The following is a 22,251-nucleotide window of genomic DNA, read 5'->3' as shown; positions in this document are numbered from 1 at the left end:
AAGTTGATCAATATGCTGTCAAATACATATTGTATTTTTTTGGCTATTGTCCGTAATGTTATAAATAAACAAATAATTATTAAGCAAAGTGATAGTCATTTGAAGAGCTTCAAGTCACAAAATGTAACGAAATTATAACGTTACAAAGTTTACGTAAACCGAATATAACTACCTTTATACTTTTTATTACAAAAGATAACTATGGTATAAATTTGTCAAGAGTTTGTCAATTAGTTTATAAATTGAAGGGTTTACAAGTTTTTAAGATGTAAGTATTTAGATACAACTAAACTAATTTTCACAATGAATACCCAATTAAAAGAAATAATGAAAAATATCTAAAATATTTCTATTTAGTATTCAGTAAATTTATGAAGATGATTTTTTAATTTATGTTGAGTACATTGAGTTTATTAGTGATTTTTCATTTAAAAAATTGGAGTAATTGTTTCATAAAACTATAAAATTCAATAAAGTATTTCCCGATAATTCTAATTATGAATTCATTAAATTCTACAAAAAAATTGTATTTTAACTTTTTGATATTAAGCCATATTAAATTAAAAAATAGTTCCTTATGATGAATCTTAATTGATAAATACATAATTTTTAACATTATTAACTCAAATATCTTATAAAGTAGTTATTCTGACAAATTGATGTTCAGTTTGTAGAAATATATACATTCTTAGCTATCTATTAAAGACCGTAAAATTAAATATAGTATAAATATATTATTTTTAACATAATCATTTAAAGTTAATATTTTATTATAATTCTGAAAAATCTAAGCGTATTAAATTTCTTTCAATAGAAATATATACTTTACTTGAAGCATGATATTTTTATAGTGTAAGCTTGTAAAAATGTTTCACTTTTAGTAATAAATTTTGTGTTACTGTGTTCTTAAAAAATCTTAATATTTAAATACCGACTAGACGGATCTTAATTTATTCAAAAACTATGTAGATTTTAACTCATCAATTAGTAATACATTTTAAAACTTTTATTTCATTAACCGACGAATAATTATTTTGTCTATACAACTTTTTCCATGGTTAACTAATTTTACTATACAGTATAAAGTAGGAGATACATGTCAAGAGATCTTTATTGTAATTAACAACTTCAAAAAACTAGACATCAGTCGTGTTTTGTTTGTCTTGAAATTTAACTAAGATTTACTATAATATAATTTCCATCCATGACATTAAAAATGAATAAATAACACTTTCAATTAGCAAGATAAAAATTTTCAATTACTTTCAGGTACCTATTTGTATACATATATATAAATAATATAAAATATAATTTTATTATTTTCTAAGCCATATAAATAATTTAATTATGTCGTGTTTAAATGATTAAATAACAGCAATGAGATTATTTAGTTCTAGTCTGTAAGAATTTAAGAAACTAAATTGAATTTTAACTGCTACTATGATTTTTTTGAAAAAGTTAATCTACAATTTCAGGTAATAATACAAAAACAACAAAAGTATTATAATTATGGCGTTTGGCGTAGTGGATTTCATAGTTTTTAGTTTAATAATCATTATATCTTCTGCCATTGGCATTTACTATCGATTTACAGGCGGCAAACAAAAAACTACTCAAGTATAATTTTCTAAATACTACTAGAATTTGTCTAAAATTCCCAAGGTATTCTTCTTTTTTTTTTTTTTAGGAATACATGATGGGTAACCAAAACCAAAGTATTATACCAGTTGCATTTTCTTTATTGACCATGTATACATCTTCAACATCTCTGTTTGGCGGAAGTTCAGAAATTTATACACATGGCACACAGTTTGTTATACTATATGTTGGGTATATTATTGGAACACCAGTAATTGCTTATGTTTTCCTACCTGTATTTTTGAAAGTTGGAAAACTCTCCGTTAACGAAGTAAATATATAACTTATTTATGCTGATGCAAGAATAATTATATAAGAAAATTATTTCTTTTTTTCATTAAATAGACTTATAAATTTATAACGAATAAAACAATTTATCGTGTTATTTTTTAAAAGTAATACTAAACAAAAATAGTATTAAATTATAATGGTTGTCTTAATATGTTATAAAAGATTAGATATTAGTTATCAATTCTCTTTAAATTTATTAAACTGCAGTTATAAATTGAAACTTGAGATACCTTTAAAAATAATTATAAATAAATTATGAATGAGCTATTTATAAATCGTTTGTTTGCCATAATAAAGATATTATAAAAAAAATAAAGATTTTTTTACACAAAACTAATTAAAAATTAAATTTACAATAAGATTATGACAAATTATGTTTAAATTTGATATTCCTTTACTAACTTATTTTAATGAAAGATGAATATTTTAATAACTTCTTTTCTACGTTCAGTTCTCACCTACAACAATATTACCATTATAAAAGTAGGAATTAATATAAGTATTTTAAATTATAATGACAATAATATCATACAACGTCACAACTATCACTAATGGTTATTTTGGTATGTTCACCTGTGCCATTTTACCAGTATAAAGAAAGAAAATAATATTATTATAATTCGCAAATAACTCAAAAATGACAATTCTTATGTTATGACATTATTATATCAAACAAACAAAATCATATTCTGTTTTGATTAATACATTGGTCGGGTTCACGAAAATAATTCATTCGATAAAAAGTTCTTCGTGTAAATTTGTGATTTTAGTACAATTATGAACAAGTATTAATTTAAAAATTATACTCTTGTATAATTATCTTATAAATATCTAAACTAATAAGAATATAAACTTGTAAAATAATAGATTAAAATATGATAATTATATTTATCCTAAAACTGACTAAATACTTTTTATAGAAAAAAAGTGGTATTAAAAAGAGTTAAAACTATAGACATATGCACTTGTAAGAGAATAATGATACTCAATATGTTCCTGCTTGCTATCATAATTTTAAGGCTACTTAAAGAGCAATCAGCTATAACTTTAGTTTTGGGCTAAAAATTTTTTTAATTCAGTGCTTTTAATGGCACCGATATAACAAAATGTTCATTAAAACTATTATCCAAGGCTTTATTAAGCTGTTATATGACTTAGAAATTTTAATCAGAAAAAATTTAATAAATTTTACAAAATTTTATGTAAACTCAGAGTGTAAATATATACAGAGTGTTCAGTAAGTAGGACACAGGTCGATTGTTACAAACAGTGAAAACAATAGAAGACCGTTTCCTTATTTACTGAACACTCTATATAAGGTTCATAGCTAATTTTTCGAACATCATTGAGTTGTTTAATATCTGTCAAAACGACATACAGTGTAAAATTTATTTATTGTAGTATTTAGAGAAAAGGTTTGGAAGTCTTACGAGGACTATTATATCTCTATCATTCAGTATCCAAACTATTATTTACATGGGAATGATGCTATACGCTCCAGCACTGGCTTTAGAAACTATAGTTGGTCTTTCTCTTGAGTTTTCCATAGTTTTGGTTGGTTTAGTATGTATATTTTACTCAACAATTGGAGGTATCAAAGCAATTATTGTAACAAGCATGTTTCAAGTAATAAAATCATTAATTATTGTCTTTGAAAATTTGTACATGCATTTAATATATATTTTAATATGTTGCAGGTAATAATTATTTTAGGCTCAATATTAGCTGTTATTGCAGTTGCAATATATGAAGCCGGTAGTTTATCAGAAATATGGAATATTGCTGAAAAAGATGGCCGTATCGAATTAACTAAGTACATATTTAGAATTTATATTTTATCGACAAAATTTTACATATTATGTCAAAAATTACTTACTAAAATTAATGACAAATTTTACCTCCATTTGGCTGCAGGGACATGTCTTATTTCAAAAATTCTGATTATTTTAATGGTTAACTTAATAAAAATAATTCTTAGACAAATTACAATATTATGATTGATAGATTATTGAGAAATTGAACATTTTGCTTTATAATTTCAGTTTTAATATAGATCCAATAGAAAGACATTCATGGTTTAGTTTGGTTTCTGGAGGATTTTTTTTATTTTTATTAAATAATGGAATAAATCAAGCTCAAGTTCAAAAATATCTTACCATGAAAAACAAAACATCAGCAATCAAATGCGTTTGGCTTAGTTTACCAATTTTATTAATAATATCATATACAAAATGTTTCACTGGCTTGGCTATTTATTCAAAATACCATAATTGTGATCCAGTCAAGTAGTTAAATTATTTAAGTATACATACATGATTCTTATAAAATAAGCTCACGCAATAAATTTAAAATAAAATTTAAGATCTGGACGTATTACAAAAGATGATCAATTACTATCATTATATGTGATGGATACAATGGGAAACATTCCAGGAATGACAGGCTTATTTGTTGCTGGTGTACTATCGTCAGGATTGAGTTCTGTATCGCCAGTTATTAATTCAATGGCTGCTATTTCATTAGAAGATTACATAAAAGTATAAACCTTTTTTTATTTTACTTATAAACTTAGGATTAAATATTATAAAATACAAAGTGTAATTATTTTCTAGCCTTTAGTGAAAAATGAGTTAACCGATAAAAAAAAAGTATTTTACTTAAAATTGTTAGTTGTTGCTTATGGAATTGGGTTTATAATATTGGGGTTCTTCATCAAATACTTTGGATCACTTTTGCAAATGTCTGTAGTTTTGATATCAGTGTTTGGTGGTCCTATTTTGGCTGTGTTTTCGTTAGGAATGTTTGTACCTTATGCAAATGAAAAGGTTATTTGAATTTATTTGTCGATTATACATCATGAAGCTTTATGCAAATATGTTATTTTCAGGGCACATTAACTGGTCTTCTTATAGGGCTGATACTTTCTTCTATTATTGGTTTCGGTGGACCAAAACCACCTGTCAAATTTTTACACAGAAATACATATGGATGTTCATTATTTAATCAAACTGTTACTACAGTGTTAAATTCAACCTTGACAAATACAAAGTAATAAATAAAACATTTTAGAGGATTGAATAAATATTTATTTAATTTTGTTTTTAGTGTAAGGCCAGATGAAAATTATTTCTATATCTACCGAATAAGTTACATGTATTACATTAGCATAGGCTTCTTTGTAACTTTTATTACTAGTTTGATTATTAGTGCGGTATTTTATAATTCAAATCAAGTCATCGATCTAGATTTGTTCACACCGTTAGTACAAAGAATATTAAAAAAACAAAGAAAACATATAAAACAAGACTTACAAACTTTGGTTGGTAACAATTTTAATGATATATTTTATATTAATGTATATATAAATACATTTGTTTTTATTACACTTTTTTTTTTTTTATACTTTACAGGAGTTACAAAAACAAAAGGAAACATTTCTTTGTAAAAATTAGGGCTACCTATGAATTGAATAATGTTAAACTTATATAATTATATTTAATAAATAAATGTACTCCAATTCATATTTTTAATTATTATTATATTTTGACGGTTCACAATATGAAATTTAAAAGAATTTTTAATTCTTTTTAGTTACAGAAATTTTTGTCTGAGAAAAATAAATAAATTAATAAATTTCTGTCAGCATTATTGTACAACAAAATAACTCAAATTAAAATAATTAATATTTTTATTTTAGGGTATTTAAATATAAAAACAGTGAGATTATACAGAAGGTCCCACCGTGACTTACTAATTTTACTATATAAACTACTGTTAAAATTAGTAAATCAGGATGGGACATCTTATATAACCTAGTAGAGTTGCAGTATTAAATGTGCATTTTTAGTTGCTCGACATTTAATTGCCGGTGACTTGAAAAAGAATAATATAATTTGTTATTACTCTTTTCTTCAACGGATTAGCTACCAGTGTTGCCAGTATTTCCAGTGAGAAATAATTTTTAAAATAGACAGCTTTTACGTTTTTTCTTGACATTTATAAATGTATAGAAAAATTATATTTTGGCTCAAAAGTTTTACCTACCTACTCATTTATTTTATTAATTAGATTTGTGTATATTGTTCTCACGGACCCTCTAGATATGATAAAAAAGTCTAAATAATTTGTTTTGTCGTAGATTAATATTATAAAAAACCTATAACTAAAACTTGTTTTTTGCATTGCAATAAATAATTTTTTTTTATATATATACACCCACAGTCAGTAAAATAGTACATTTTCAATTTATATGAAAATAATTATTATTGATGAAGAAATATTTACCATACGTTTGTTATGTTTTCAAAGATAATTATATTATGCATATTTGTTAAATTAGTCATTACGGAGTTAATACTCAATTATGTAAATATTACATTACTAAATACTATGTATTGACACTACATAAGTCGAGTACAATGGTACTAAGCAAAGAATAAAAAAATAACAATAAACATTATGTTTAAGATTGGTTACAGTTGTATTTTTTATTGAAATATGATATAATGTCAGTTTGTTTTTAATTAAATTAAACTTCATAAAATATCAACTTGCAGTTTTGAATTAAAAATAAAAATTTTTTTAAAATACCAATAATTGAATGTAAATCAAATAACCACTTCTACATGTTTTCATAAAAGGTAAGTAACATATTTGTTTGTGCATTTTTACGTTAAAATTTAAGCTTACCATGTAAATAAAAGTAATTTATATAAAATTTGAAATATTTTATTACTTATTTGTTTAATTTGCAAATTACATCTTCAATTAATTTTTTCGTTAGATAATAGTTTTTTAATTCCCTGAGAATTTAACTTCCTCATATATTAAAAAAAAAAAAAATATGCTATAAAATATTTATTAATCCATTCAAAACTAAAGTATAATTGAATAGACTTTATTAGTATATAGAAGGATAAAATATAATTAAGTGTTAAATTTCTTATTTTTTATACATTTCAATATAAGTTTAAAAAAAATAACTATATTTTTTGAAGCAATAATATTTTTCAAAATACTCCAGTATTTTTATTTTAATATAAGTTACATTGTAGAAAACCTATAAAATAGATAAAGCATATTTATATACAACTATATTTGAATAATTTCAGTATGTTCACATATCTCATAATAATGCGAGAATAACGAAAATAATTTTTATATTTGGTTTTTTGCTATTACTTAATAAATGAAGTTTAGACAGTTAGATATGTTATCTTGTATAACGACGCTAGTTTATTTATTAAAAAAATAGTTACGGTTGTAAACACTTATAAAGTAATCTAGTACGATATTCTAAGGTCTTTGGAGATGTACTCACTTTAGAATATTAGAATTATTACTCTATTTTAATAAATAGTTCTTTTTTTTCTTAACATATTTATTTTTGACATATTTTAATAATATTTATAATTGCAATCTTAGATCTTCGTGATTTATTTATCATGGCTTTTGGAATTGTCGATTATGTTGTACTTGGTGTAATTATTTGTATATCATCAGCGATTGGCGTGTATTTTCGATTTACGGGTGGCAAACAAAAAACTACTCAAGTAATATTTATTTAAACGATTTTTAAGGAATCGTAAATTTGTTTTTATTTTGTGAGTATTTTCTTTAGGAATATATGATGGGAAACCAAAATCAAGGTATCATACCCGTAGCATTTTCTTTACTCACCGTTTATACATCATCTTCTTCTCTATTCGGAGGAAGTGCAGAAATTTATAGTCATGGAACTCAATTCGTTATACTCTATATAGGATACATCATTGGGACACCAATAATAACATACGTTTTTCTGCCTGTATTTTTCAAACTAGGGAAACTCTCTGTATACGAAGTAAGTTTAATTTTAAAAAAGAATATATCAAACGTATTTTCATTTATTGTCATTAATACCTCGGATTGATAGATCGACTATATTTATAAACATAAAGAAGTAATTAAAAATTTGAATTATGTTTACTAAAAATGTATGCACACTTATTATATTTGCAGTGCCAATTACAGCATAAAAGTAGAAAAAAACGAATAACAAAAGAATTTTAAGCATTAATGAAATTTAAAATGTGTTTTTAATGTATTATTTTTAATTTTACAACGTTACAATTTTCTATGTTATTTTTTTTTTTTTGTGTATCACATTGATTATGAGTTCCTACCTACCAATACTGACAAACAATGTGTTAAAATTCAAAAAATAAAATCATTGTGCTTTTAACAACGATGCGAATATAATTAATACTGAGAATATAATATTTTTATTTTAGTAGAATGAATTCCTATAGTAAATAAATGAAATTAATCATTAAATTTTTCTCACTAAAATTGATTATTTATGTTTCATTACTAATTTTTATTTTTTTAATGATTTATTGTGTCCCGAACAGTAGTTGACTTTTTACCATCATCGCGACCATTAATTTTGTGGTCTTATATTTTAACTTATATTTGTTATTACCGAGATAGTGTGTGTGTGTGTGTGTGTGTGTGTGTGTGTGTGTGTATCATCGTCAGCCCCTGTTGTATTATTATCATCTCTAAGTATCCAGCAGGTGGTATTGTTTATTTAATATTTCTTTGCTTTATAAACATTTATATCATTATTTATCAAGAGTGTTATATAAATTAAATAGGAAACCTCAGTACCTAAGGTAGATATGGCCTAGTCAGCTATCTCCCGTTGGTCTCTTAGAATACTGTTGGCGGGCATTTAGGCTCAACCCCAAAATAGTGAACTAATGCATACATGATAAGAATATTTAAAGTTATACGACTATCAAATACATTTTCAAACTATTTTTTATTTGTTTAATGAAATGTTTTTTTATAAAAGTAAAATATATTCAATTTATAAATATATTTAATACAGAAATGAAAATAACATGTTTAATAAGTATACTTTTCAAAAATTATTATTCAATTAGTTATTTACTTAAAATTGTGAAAACACGAATCTTGTAACTGTTCATTTTACTTTTAATACATAAAATCTAAAATTTAATTCATAAATTTGTGCCAAACTTTTTAAACTAATAATTATTCCTTTAAATTTAAATCATTTTATTACATAAACAAGTTTATGTTATATCAAAAATGGTAGCGAAACTATTAATAACGACAATATTAAATATAGCCATATTAATACAATTCATTTTATTATATTAAATAATTATGTATCTATCATACGTTACCTACCTACCTAATTAGAATAATTTAGATAAAAAAAAGTATTATACTTGCATCATAATGTTTGCCCTTGTTGCTACTTGATAGCCAAAAAAGCAACATGTTTTTATCGCGTTATACACATATAACGTGTAGTATTTGTCATTAAATAAAAAAAATACATATTAAGTACAAATGCATTTGTTTGTCATGCGATAGATAAAATTTTAGTAACATGAATATTGCAATGGACAAAAAACGGCTACCGCTGTATATTTACGTAAAAATCAGCTTATGTATTTTAAAACAAATGCAAGATACAATGAAATATTAAAAAATAAATAAACTTCAAGATAGTAATACAAAATTACAAAAACAGATATTTGAAATGTGTTTTACGTTATACGTTGTTATACGTCAAGCAACTTCAAAAGAAATTTCGAGTGTAACTAAAATAACTATCAAAATTACGAAAGAAATTGCGAGAAAAATCTCGAAAATTTCTGAACAATCGTTTACAGTATGTATGTTTGTAAAAAATACATATATGTAAGTATGATAAAAAATTAATGATCAATTTGACGGTAGAAGAACCAAAAGACAATGAGCAACTAAACCTTAAAAACCTTAGCTACTCTGAAAAAAGTCTATAGTAAAATCAACACATTTTTTTATCGATGTAAGTCCAATAATGTTTTTGTTAAATAAATAGTGTTCTTTTTATTAGTTGAACCAGTAATTTTGTTGATTTAACAAAACATTTGTTAATCTGACCAATGTTTCATTCTTCTAAGAAAAATAATGGTTAAATTAAAAAAATACTATGATTCTAGCTATTAAATCTATTGGTTGTTCTCAGTCTAACAATAATAAAACGAAGTGTGATGAAAATCATACAGCTAACTGGAAATGCTGTTCAGCTTATAGGTGGCACAATTAAAAGCTAACCCATTAAAAATATCTGTTGTTTAACGTGTGCAGTCGAATAAACTTACGCACGTGAAAAATGGCATTACATTTGCTCAAACAATCAAGAAAGACAGTGGTAGTAATAGCACAAAAACAATCCTATTGTATTGGATTGTAAAACAATCCTTCACTCAGCAATATATTATTAGTATTAGATAATGTTACAGAAAAAATAGCTAAAATAACTATAGAGGTTTATATATTGAATTCGACCTTAATTAATCACAAAGCGAAACATCGGTAGATGTAAATACTTTAACGATAAGCCTTTTAGTAAATATTAGTCTATTATGTAAATTTTACTTTTTTATATTTGTTCAGAGACACTTCACTAGAAGACACTGTTTATTATACCTTATCTTACTTTAACACTATGTATTAAATGTTAAGTTACGCTTGTAAAAATTTTGATTAAGACGAAAAGTCGTCTCCATTAAACTCTTTAAAAATAAAAAAATTCCTTTGATGGGTGCTAGTTGATAAATGGTCCTTCGTCATTGAAAAATAACCAGCCAATGTCTATTTGCTGTTTATATGAATCAGATACTAAAATATACGTTTACTACGTTTATAATTTTAGTACAAAAAATAATAAAATAAAATAATACGTTGGACGAATGGCAAACTAGAACTGTATTGCAAACAGAGATAACTTGTAATAGCTTTGAGTTCTTTGAAATTTATGAAAATAATACTAAACTTTGCAGAGAAAAAAGAAAATAACAGCAAAAGTTAATTTAATCAATAACATGACCAAAAAGTTTTTAACATTTAATGATAACTTATTATTGTCAGTTTATCATTATTTATACTATAGTTTATTAGGTATTCTCTACACAAATCAAATAAAAACTGCTATAATAAAACACAGTTATCATTGTGCTGTCGTATGATGTCGATATGTGCAGTAGTTTTGTCTATTCATTCTAGTCTAACTTAAATACTAACATGTTGATGGTTAATAGTGATACTTGCTTTAAATGTAATATTGGTTTTGCCGAACTCGATTCTCCCATTAAATTCGATGGCTGTAGTTTATCTATTCATAATAAATGTTCGGGTTTAACTGTAAATGAAATCAAATTCCTTTCTTTAAAAAATCGCAGTTTGAAATTTTTTTGTGAAGCGTGAAACAATGGTTTTCGCGAGATCCCTGATTTAAAGTTGTTAATAAATCGATTAATAGTGGAAGTTAACGATCTTAAAAATTAAAAAGATACCAATAATGGGTCAATTTATTCAGAGGAATTCATAATTGGCGAGATTAGTGAGCGAAATCTAAGAGCGTCCAACTTAATACTATACAATATTCCAGAGTCCAATTCAGATATCTCGGCGGATAGATTAGCACACGATTCTATTTATGTGTGTAATGCTATTGATTCCATTATTAGTGGGAATAATAACATTAAACCATTAAAAGTTATGCGATTAGGTAATCGTAATTATAATAAAATTCGTCCTATTAAGGCAGTATTTGATTCGTCAACTAATGTGTTTGATATTTTAAAATCTAAAAAAAAAATAGTTATCATTGTAACCGCCTTCAGTCATTCGTATCAGTTCAGATCGTACGTTACATCAAAGAAATCATTTGAAAAAACTTCGTAATGATTTGGAGATTCGTAGAAATAATGGGGAAATTGATTTAGTTATAAAGTATGCGAGAGGGATGCCGGTAATTATTTCTAAGAATAATCGTTTAGTTAATACGTGTGATCAAAATTTTTTATAATTAATGTTTTTTACCAAAATGTCCGTGGTCTTTTAACTAAGATTCCATTTTTACGTAATGCTTTATTAAATGTAAACTATGATATAATTTGCTTAAACGAAACGTGGCTAAATAACAATGTTTTTGATGCGGAACTTGGTTTTACTTACTATAATTTATACAGAGTTGATCGTACTCTGTCTAATAGCAAATCGCGTGATGGAGGGGTTTTAATTGCTGTAAAAAAAAAAAATATGTTGTGAATTGTTACATGTCCTATTGTTGATGAAATTCAGCAAATATTTTTAAAAATTAATCTTAACAACATAAAAATAGTTATAGGCTGTGTCTATATTCCACCATATGCAACTACGGAAATGTATTCTAATCATTTCATTATTTCTGGTGATTTTAATTTAAATAGTTTTGATTGGACTACTGATCCTAATACTCAGGATCACATCACAGGAATCATGTTATTTAATTCTTATGTAAATGTATTAAACTTAAAACAAGTTAACTGCATTCAAAATAGTATTGGTCTTACTCTTGACTGTATGTGGCTTAGTGCTGATGCAGAACTTACTTCTATTACTCGTTCCTTTGAATCCCTTGTTCCAGATGTTGATAAGTATCAACCTCCTTTAGAAATTATTATAATATTTAATGATTCATCGGAAACTGTTTTCATTGAGACACCTCATGTATATAATTTTAATAATTGTAATTTTAAGAATATTTCTTATTTTCTTTCTAACATTGATTTTGAACTGAATCTAAACAACAATTTATCTTTTGAAGCATTAATTGAAAAATTTTATGAAATTATTTATCACTCTTTTTTTGTATTTGTACCCAAAACTAAAATTTATGGTAATGACTCCCCGTTTGGGCAAATTCTGACCTTAGAAAGCTTATTATTGATAAAAAATGTGCACACAAAGAATATAAACTTAGTCCTTCTCATGAAAATTATCTTATTTTTTCTAACCTTCGAAAAAAATGCAAATTTCTTATTTCAATTTATCATTCCCAACATATTATTAATATTGAAAATAGTATTCAATCAAATATAAAACCTTTTTGGAAATATTTTAATTCCCTTTGAAAATCGAATAGTATTGTAACCGATTGTGTTAAATATGATAATCTCTCATCTACTAATACTTCTAAAACTGTCCAATTATTTTGCTAATTAATTTTCAAGTGTTTATATTGCTGATTCGATGAACCCTAACATACAGTCCCAAATTTTAAATGTAGCTTCAATGAATAATTTTAATATTAATCTTAGTTCTTGGAATATTGATCAGAATGAAATATTTGATTTATTAAATAGTTTAGATACTCATGCAGGTACTGGACCTGATGGTGTTCCATCAGTGTTTCTAAAATTATGTAATTCAGTACTAGTTAAACCTTTGCATCTTATTTTTAATAAGTCTTTAAGTCTAGGCTATTTCCCTGATATTTGGAAAAAATCTTTTATTATACCAATTCATAAATCAGGGGATAGGCATAATATTTTAAATTATAGGACTATTTGCAAAATGTCGTTTATTCCAAAAATGTTTAAAGCAATTATAACTAAGAAATAATCCAAAGTTTATTACATTTGTAATAACCAGCATGAGTTTAGGCCCAAGATGTCCGTTTCTACTAATGTATTGCATTATCAGTCTAAAATACTTGTTGCTCTCAATGATCACGTTCAAATAGATTCAATTTATACTGATTTTCAAAAGGCTTTTGATAAAGTCAATCATACACTTCTCCTAAATAAATTAGTGTTATTTGGTTTTCATGGTAAATTTTTAGAGTGAATTAAATCCTATATAAGTTATCGTACTCAAGCTTAAAGTTAAATTTAGATAGATTTGTTACTTGGAGTCAACTTAATTGTCTACCTATTAATATAAGTAAATGCAGTGTTATAACTTTTTATCGCTCAAATAATGCAATTACTTTTAATTATAAAATTGATGATTACACCATTATGGAAGTTACTTCAGTTAAAGATCTAGGGATTACTATTGATTCCAAAATGTCTTTTTCATTACACATGGATAATATTATAAAAAATGCTTTTCATATGTTAGGTTTCATAAATAGGCACACAAAAAATTTAAAAAATATTAATACATTTAAACAATTATTTTTTTCACTAGTTAGATCTCATCTTGAATTTAGTTCAGCTGTGCGGTCACCGAGTTATTTTTCTTACAGGAATTCAATTGAGAATGTTGAGTTCAAATTCTTTAAGTTATTGAGTTATAAATTAAATATATCAAATAACTTGCAAATATCCCAACTGGAATTCACGTCTTGTGAATTAAGGAGTAATATTGCAGATATTATGTTCTTATATGATTTGTTAAATAGATTTATTGATTTCCCTGAACTGTTATCTATGATTGGTTTTATAACACCAAATCGTAGTTTAAGAAAATCTAGTTTGTTCTATATTCCATTTTATAAAAACAATTATAGTTTCGCATCTTTTTTTCCAAGGACTTTATCTTTAGCCAATCTTATTGCCGAAAATTTAGATTTTTTTTTTATGTCGCGTGATTTTTTTAAGCAAAGTGTATACATAGCTCTACATCAATTATTTGTTTGATTTACATTTTTAATGATTTTATTAAATGGTATACCATTTAATATGCATAATATAATATTATAATTTGAATACTGTTACTATTAATTTTTGCTATTTGTTATTGTTATTAATTGTCATGTACATATTACAATATTTTTTCTACTGTCTATTGTTATATTTGCGCTGTAAGATAACCCTTTCTAAAGGGTTTTATACCCGTTAATATAAATAAATAAAATAAATGTTAGAATATAATTTACCGCAAAATAATTTTTACCATTTGATTAGCTTAAAATATATTTAAATCCGAATTCTTTTACTATATAAGAATAGAATAATGGCAAATTGAAATTTCTAGGTATTTACTATTTGAATAAATAAAAAAAATACTGTAATGCAGTAAAAGTTATTTAAAAAAATCAAATAAAAATTACAAATGTTAATAATATCAATAAATTATAATAAAAATGAATACTTAATACTTTCTATTCACATGTCTATTAAAAATAAAATTTAAATTTTGCTGTATTTATAAAATAAATAATCATTTTACTTTAATGAGCTATTTTATTATCTTGATAGAGTATTTCAAAAATATTTTAACATATCAATAAATATATAATTGATTGAACAAGGTAATTTCATTACTTTAATTATAATATTAATATCCACAGTATTTAGAGAAACGGTTTGGAAGACTAACTAGAACTACTGTTTCCATAGCATTTAGTATAAAAACAGTTTTATATATGGCTATAATGCTGTATGCTCCAGCTCTCACATTTGAAACTATAATTGGGGTTTCTCTTGAGTTTTCTATTGTTTTGGTCGGTGTAGTTTGTATAGTTTATTCGGCAATTGGTGGTATCAAGGCAATTATAGTAACAAGCATGTTTCAAGTAATTATTTAATTTAACAGTTTAAGTTTAAAACTTGAAAACCTAATGGATATAAAGTTTAAAATAAATTCCAGGTGATCATTATTTTAGGCTCAATATTCGCAGTAATTGGAGTTGCTATGTATGAAACAGGTGGCTTATCAGAAATTTGGAGTATTGCTAAACATGATGGCCGTATTGAACTAAATAAGTATGTGTATATTATTAAAAGTCTATTAAATATAATTATAAATTAATTTTATTTATTNGAGTCTATTAAAAATAATTATAAATTTATTTTATTTATAAATAATTTTATCTCTCAAAACTTCGAAAAAGTCTTTTTTGCTCATTATTTTATCCTATTCTCGAATATGTTCGGTATTATGAGATCCTTACACAGTTACAGACTATGATGCTCGAAAGAGTCCCTACGCTGGACTCTTTCAAGCATCAATTTAAGTGGAAAAAGTTAATTTTTTGTGAAAAAATTGTCATTTTAAATCCCCCCCGTGGGCAGGTAAAGGGTCAGATTTATAAAAAAAATATATCAAATGAAAAGTAACGATATCATGTATGTATATAAAAAAGTTATGGCAATTTTAAGTAAAAAAATTGAAAAAATTTTGAAAATTAGCGATTTTTAAATTTGTAATTTTGTAGGGGGTTTCCTCCATTTACGGGAAAGAGGGAAATTTTTTCAATTTTTGAGAGTAATGTCTTCGACTAGATACGATTTGTGATCTTTTTACGTATCATTGAAAGAAATCGGTTCGGTGAGAGCTGAGAAAAAGTGGTAACAGACACAAAAAAAAAAACACATCATAGTAAAACCAATACCTCTCAGCTTCGCATCGAAGCTAATAAAATAATGATGTGAACATAAACTGATTTAATTTTTCAACTTTTAAGTTATTAAGAAAAAATAATTTATACCTAAATACTAATAACAAATAAGTTATAAAAAATTTAAAAATAAATGTAAATTATAAACAATGTAAAATTTATTTTATATAAAATTAAAAACAATTCCTGCCTTTTTTTAGTCATATTTTTATTACTATTATTGAGAGCACACAAATAACAAATAAATTACCTATTGTAACTACTAAATTATAAAAAAAAACCAAATTAAAGATAAGATTTATCAAAAAAATTGTTACGAAGATCATTGATTATATTATTTTATGGGACAGCTGATCACCAGCATCTTGCTTTACTCACCCCCTTGCCCACCCATCATGTCAAATCGATGACCTCCGTGTCGATTGTCATCCGTGTACAGTTCTTTTTCGTAAGTCAGTCAGTCATTTGTTTTTTTTTGTGTGTCACTATTTTTCTGTTGCAAGCGCCTTAGCTTGAATAGTAAATTGTTCGGCCATTGTACGCCGTTATTTTTTTATTTGTTTATTGCACCCTTGTGCTCAAAGTTTACGTGCCCTTGCACGCCACTAGTGATTGGGCCCTGACCATCACTAAATATCTTCATTGCCGTAGTCGCTTTTTCGCGGTTTGTTCTCATCTTCCATTACGTACTTGGATTTACACTCTGACTCGTCATACTCAAATGTTTGACACCATTACCACAAGATCTCATACAGTCCACTCATCACTATCAACAACGTCATCTATACAGCTAAGTTTTATATTATTTTTAATGTTATTTATTGTTTGTTTTAATTGAGATTAACTATTTTGTTTTATGCCGCTTCTCCGGCCATTAGTATTTAAGGGCCCCCCGTTACCCCTTAAATTTAAGATACTCTCCGAGGAATTTCTAATATATGTGATTATTTGTTATTTAATTATTGTCTATTCTCGTTTACTTATTGGATGTATAATTAGCCGTCGTCTCCTAGGTGACCCACTCCCACATCAATATTAACGTTTTATTAAACAGGTTTAAGGTAAAACGGCATTCTAGTGCGGTGCACAACTAGCCGTCCTACGGTCTAGCTGCCTCGTACACATCAATAATATTTTTCAGATAATTTTGATTTAGATATAGTGTTTATATTAATCAATTTATTTTATTGCGTTTAAAAAAATAAACAATACATTTGATTATATTAGTGTATTGTTTATCCATATTCTACAATTTACTTACACACATGATGTCTTACGAATAATCTTACTTCAATTTTTTATTTGTACATGTTTGTAAAACAAATCTGTACAGATATTTAATATTTCCATTCCCATCTACAAAGGAAATGACATCTCCATGATTTAAAACTTGATAATCATTTTGGTCAATAGGAATTTGCACACAATTTACATAAGTTTCATTATCTGTTCCCTGTAGTACAGATATTGTTGATCAACTTAGAATTAATTATTCTTTTTGATAGCTAAATTAATATAAACATGCAATAAAAATTTTAAGTCTTACATTGTGAGAAATAATATATTGGCCATTGGATTTCTTTATAAAACAATGTCGTCGTGCTATAGAATTTTCATCAATTACAAGTGAACAGGCAGGAGAACGTCCAATAACAAACTGAAGAGTTATAATATATCAATTTAACCATTTTAAAGAAAAATGAAGTATATTGTAAAATATAAAACAAAGTTAAGATGGCTTAAAGTTAATATAGTTATTATTTTCATATAAAAATATATGTATTTTTAATAAGTTCATCTTAACACTTAAATTTATTTTATTTCCTAAAGAAAAAATCTACCTCAGTCTCTCCAATAGGATAGTTAGTGCCACTAGTCAAGCACTGTAATGTTGCATTACCAGTTATGTCAGAATAACTGTTACTTCTTTTTAAGCTCATTGTATTTTTTATCTCTTTTAAGATTTATGGTATTCAGTTTCCTTTTCTCGAATATGGTTCGGTATTATGAGATCCTTACACAGTTACAGACTCTATGATGCTCGAAAGAGTCCAGCGTACATTTTTGTACTTTGCTGCTTTTATCTTTAATATCATCTATCCACCTCATGACTTAACTCCTATTTAAAATTTCTTGCAAATTCCTTGTTTATCTTACAGATGATACGATTCCAATATCCGTTTCCTTTCTAAACTCTCAGTTGGTTTAATTGATTCCCCTGTCTTACTTTCAAAGTAAGAACTTTGAAACTTTCGGGTTCCTGCTCGTTCAACTCGTATTATTGCCCCTTTTCTCATTCCTCTTTCCTCTTCTAATTACATACTTCATTCCGGTCTCCTACGTCTAATGCGTACTGCAAATAATGACCTTAATTTTTTGCACTCTCGTCATTTTTAATTCAGTCATTTAGCTATTCTATTTAAGATATACATTTTGATCATGTATATATTTTGTACTTGTCTTAATTAAAATTTGTTTTGCGTTTATTTTTATTTTTTTTTTCCTTACTAAGTTTACTTTTGTTTAATTATGTTCTCATTTTTAAGTTTATATGGTAATTTTAAGTTGATCAATATGCTGTCAAATACATATTGTATTTTTTTGGCTATTGTCCGTAATGTTATAAATAAACAAATAATTATTGTAGGATCACCCGTGTAATGAATAATATACAAGTATAAAATGCTCTTTAACAACTTACGTATCTAGTTAAAGAAATATAACTTTTATAAAATGTTGACATAAAAAAATAATAATAATTACTGTTATATAATTTGGTTAAAAATTGTGTGATTTTTTTTTTTTTTGGTAATTTATTAGAAAATATTTAATCATCAGAACCTTGAATACCTCCCACATATTTTTATAAAAATATATACTATATAAGTCAAATAATTTTTATTACAGTTTTAACATAGATCCAACAGAAAGACATACATGGTTAAATTTGACATTAGGAGGAATTTTAATTTATTCTATGAATGGTATTACCCAAGTTCAAGTTCAAAAATATCTAACCATGAAAGACAAAACATCAGCAATCAAATGCGTTTGGCTTAGTTTACCAATTTTATTAATAATATCATATTCAAAATGCTTCACTGGCTTGGCTATCTATTCAAAATATCATAACTGTGATCCAGTCAAGTAGTTAAATTATTTAAGTAATCGTACATAGTTAACACTAAAAAATCCACAAAGTAAATTGAAAACAAATTAATTAAAGGTCTGGACGTATTACAAAAGATGATCAATTACTATCATTGTATGTGATGGATACAATGGGAAACATTCCAGGAATGACGGGCTTATTTGTTGCTGGTGTACTATCGTCAGGATTGAGTTCTGTATCGCCAGTTATTAATTCAATGGCTGCTATCTCATTAGAAGATTACATAAATGTATACAATACTTTCTTTTCGTTTTGTTTTTTTTGTTTTAACAATTTAAGATCTTTTTGCATTTAATACTTTTAGTTTAATTGTTTTCTAGCCATTTATTAAGGATGAGTTAACTGACAAGCAAAAAGTATTTTACTTAAAATTATTGGTTGTCTCTTATGGTATTTTATTTATTTTACTGAGTTTTTTCATAAAATATTTCGGATCTCTTTTACAAATGTCTTTAACATTAACGGGTGTGTTTGGAGGTCCAGTTGTAGCTATTTTTACGCTTGGAATGTTAATACCATACGCAAATGAAAAGGTTAGTGTTATACAATTTTAAGTTGATTAAATATATACGTAGTTGGATCAGAAATGTTAGTCATAAAATTCTAAACTTTAGGGTTCATTAACTGGTCTCACTTTGGGCCTCATATTTTCTTCTATTCTTTGCTTTGGTGGACCGAAACCGGCTATCAAATCCTTACATAGAAGTATAAGTGGATGTACAGTATTGAATGAAACTGCCATTACACTGTTAAATTCAACTTTATCTAATAATAAGTAATGTATGTCTAACAAATAAAATACATCAATAAAATTGTTCTCAATTTTAGATCAGATGCCAGTTATTTTTATATATATCGTATAAGTTACATGTACTATGTCGTCTTGGGATTTGCTGTGACTTTCATAGTAGGATTAATAGTAAGCGCAATGTTTTATGATTCGAACCGAGTTGTTGATCCAGAACTATTCACGCCATTTATAGCAAGTAGATTAAAAAAAACAAGGAATTTTAATAAACGATATTCTACTAGTATGGTAAGGAAATTGCTGAAATTCAAAACTTTTTTTATCAAAACATTTATTTTATTTAATAAATTCGTTGATTAGCAATAATTTACTTTTATTAATTTAATATTGTGAGTAGGTTTGAAATTTTCATTAAATAAAAGTTAAATAAAATAATTTTCAAATTAACTATCAACTTGTAGAACAATATTTTCATACTTTAAAGGCATGTCTATAATAGTATACTAAAATAAATCCTATTATTCGGGCTGGACTAATAACAATTTTTCTTCGATATTTATAAAATTATAATAGTTTTATATCCTTAAAAATATATAGTGTGTTTATTTAATCAGATTTTTTTTTGTAATATGGAATCGAGTAAAAAAAACCCAACTTTGATAAAACCAATATTGCATATAGCAACAGGTATATATCGGCTGATATATATCATATCAGATTTCTATAGGTACAGCCCTAGCTGTTTTAATAACTTTGAATTTATTAACAATGAGAGATAAAATGTAATTAACAAAAATAAGTTACATTACAGGTAAAGAGTAAAACAAAGTTGTTTTTTTAATTAATTAATTACTATTATTAACCATAATTTTATTTTCAGGAGTTAAAACAGCAAAATGAAACTTTACTTCCTAAGATTTAATTTTTTAAGTTAATTGTCAAGACTAACTTCAGTTTTTAGCTAAAAATTTCATTAAATTTTTAACTTTTTCTTCCATAACTGAATTATTTTTTGTACAAAAACCAACTATACTTATTAATACACATTCTAAAATATCAACCAAAACAGCACTTATTTATTTAAAACCATTTAATTATTTTTATCACTAAGCTTCACCTCAGGCCCGGTGCTTTACGGACCTCAGGCATATTAGGTCCTTCCAAACGTCTTTACGGATAGAATCTAGTAGAAGTACCCGGCTATGGGGGGCATGATAAGTGTTTTGCACAAAATATATTACCTCAAAATCATTGTAACAAAAATATAGTAAAAAATTTAATTAATAAAATAAAGGTGCATGAAACCCGTAGAGCTCGGCGTCTAGAGGAAAGCGCAGTTTTAAATAGTAAAATAATATTCAGAGTTCATACATTTTTTTTAGGCATCCTTTAATTTTCACTTATTTATGTAAAAAGTTATTTTTATATACATTACGAAATTCATTGTTTACAATATTATATTAAATTATATTATTATACGTTCATGCCAAATAATTATATTTAAAATCATTTAAGTAATTTATGTTTATAATGAAAATCCAATAAAATGAGTTAATTGCACTATATTATTGTAAACTTTGTTTTTATTCATTTGTTTTTATTGTTTGTTCATTATTTTTAATATTTTTAAATTAAACACCTGTTTGAAGAAATCAGGTATTTTTCCCCAGAGCAATGTCATGATTTGTCATTTAAAATATGTTTTTTTTATCAGTGATTGTTAAGTAATTTTCCAGCATTGGCAAATTTTTCAAAGTTTTATTATATGATAAGATTTATACGCATTTAAATTAAATTATTTTTATTTTTTTTTACAAATAATATGTTTTCATTTTATTGATTATTAAAAATTAAAATTAAATATTTTCGTCTGTGGCTGCGATAAGATGGCTGGTCATAGATAAATTTCAATTTTGGTAAGTACTAGAATTTCTTGATCTGTAAATACATGCTTGGGGGAATAACTTTATAAACGTTTTATTTAAATATATTTTTAATAATATATTTAAATTACTTGACCTTGTTAGAAACTAGGAAACTGAGAAAAAAATATGCCAACGAACAAGAGTCAAACTCTCAGGTCTCTCGTTATCCGGGCGAAAGTTTTCTACATAGATAACTGACTGCATACCTAATCTTTGATTGCCTAGTCTCTTAATTGATCGATAACAACCTAAACAGCAGTAAATAATCACATAAATTCTTTGTTATTCGCTGCCCGGATAA

At 25.5% G+C, this 22,251-nt stretch overlaps 1 protein-coding gene across 4 annotated transcripts; it reads left to right on the top strand.

Annotated features, from left to right (window-relative positions):
* Window positions 1-927: 927 nt before the first annotated feature.
* Window positions 928-21,600, top strand: LOC126900269 (putative sodium-dependent multivitamin transporter). 4 transcript variants are annotated; one of them, XM_050675863.1, is made up of 11 exons: window positions 928-1,269; window positions 1,476-1,617; window positions 7,550-7,771; window positions 15,056-15,280; window positions 15,355-15,470; window positions 19,013-19,252; window positions 19,332-19,506; window positions 19,598-19,810; window positions 19,892-20,052; window positions 20,106-20,313; window positions 20,906-21,599. In XM_050675863.1, exons 2-11 carry the CDS (start codon window positions 1,510-1,512, stop codon window positions 20,945-20,947), a joined length of 1,710 nt encoding a protein of 569 aa, XP_050531820.1. In that variant the 5' UTR covers window positions 928-1,269; window positions 1,476-1,509; the 3' UTR covers window positions 20,948-21,599. The 4 variants fall into 4 exon arrangements, with proteins under 4 accessions (XP_050531820.1, XP_050531818.1, XP_050531821.1 ...); XM_050675861.1 differs by lacking the exons at window positions 7,550-7,771; window positions 15,056-15,280; window positions 15,355-15,470; ... (4 more) ...; window positions 20,106-20,313; window positions 20,906-21,599 and adding exons at window positions 1,688-1,909; window positions 3,331-3,555; window positions 3,627-3,742; ... (4 more) ...; window positions 5,035-5,248; window positions 5,340-5,866 and having other exon boundaries at window positions 963-1,269; XM_050675862.1 differs by lacking the exons at window positions 928-1,269; window positions 1,476-1,617 and adding exons at window positions 6,354-6,569; window positions 7,354-7,481 and having other exon boundaries at window positions 20,906-21,598.
* Window positions 21,601-22,251: the final 651 nt, after the last annotated feature.

This window comes from Daktulosphaira vitifoliae, unplaced genomic scaffold (assembly GCF_025091365.1).
Source record: "Daktulosphaira vitifoliae isolate Bord-2020 unplaced genomic scaffold, ASM2509136v1 Scaffold_3, whole genome shotgun sequence".
NCBI lineage: Eukaryota > Metazoa > Arthropoda > Insecta > Hemiptera > Phylloxeridae > Daktulosphaira > Daktulosphaira vitifoliae.
Note: the sequence above shows the minus strand (reverse complement) of the source record. Positions and strands in the feature narration are given on the sequence as shown.

Excerpts from the sequence above, each read along its gene's own strand:
- LOC126900269 (XM_050675861.1), top strand. The coding sequence starts at position 1,510 with ATGGCGTTTGGCGTAGTGGATTTCATAGTTTTTAGTTTAATAATCATT. Across the intron at positions 1,910-3,330 it reads GAAAACTCTCCGTTAACGAA|TATTTAGAGAAAAGGTTTGG; the intron begins GTAAATATATAA and ends TATTTATTGTAG. Across the intron at positions 4,755-4,816 it reads TACCTTATGCAAATGAAAAG|GGCACATTAACTGGTCTTCT; the intron begins GTTATTTGAATT and ends TGTTATTTTCAG.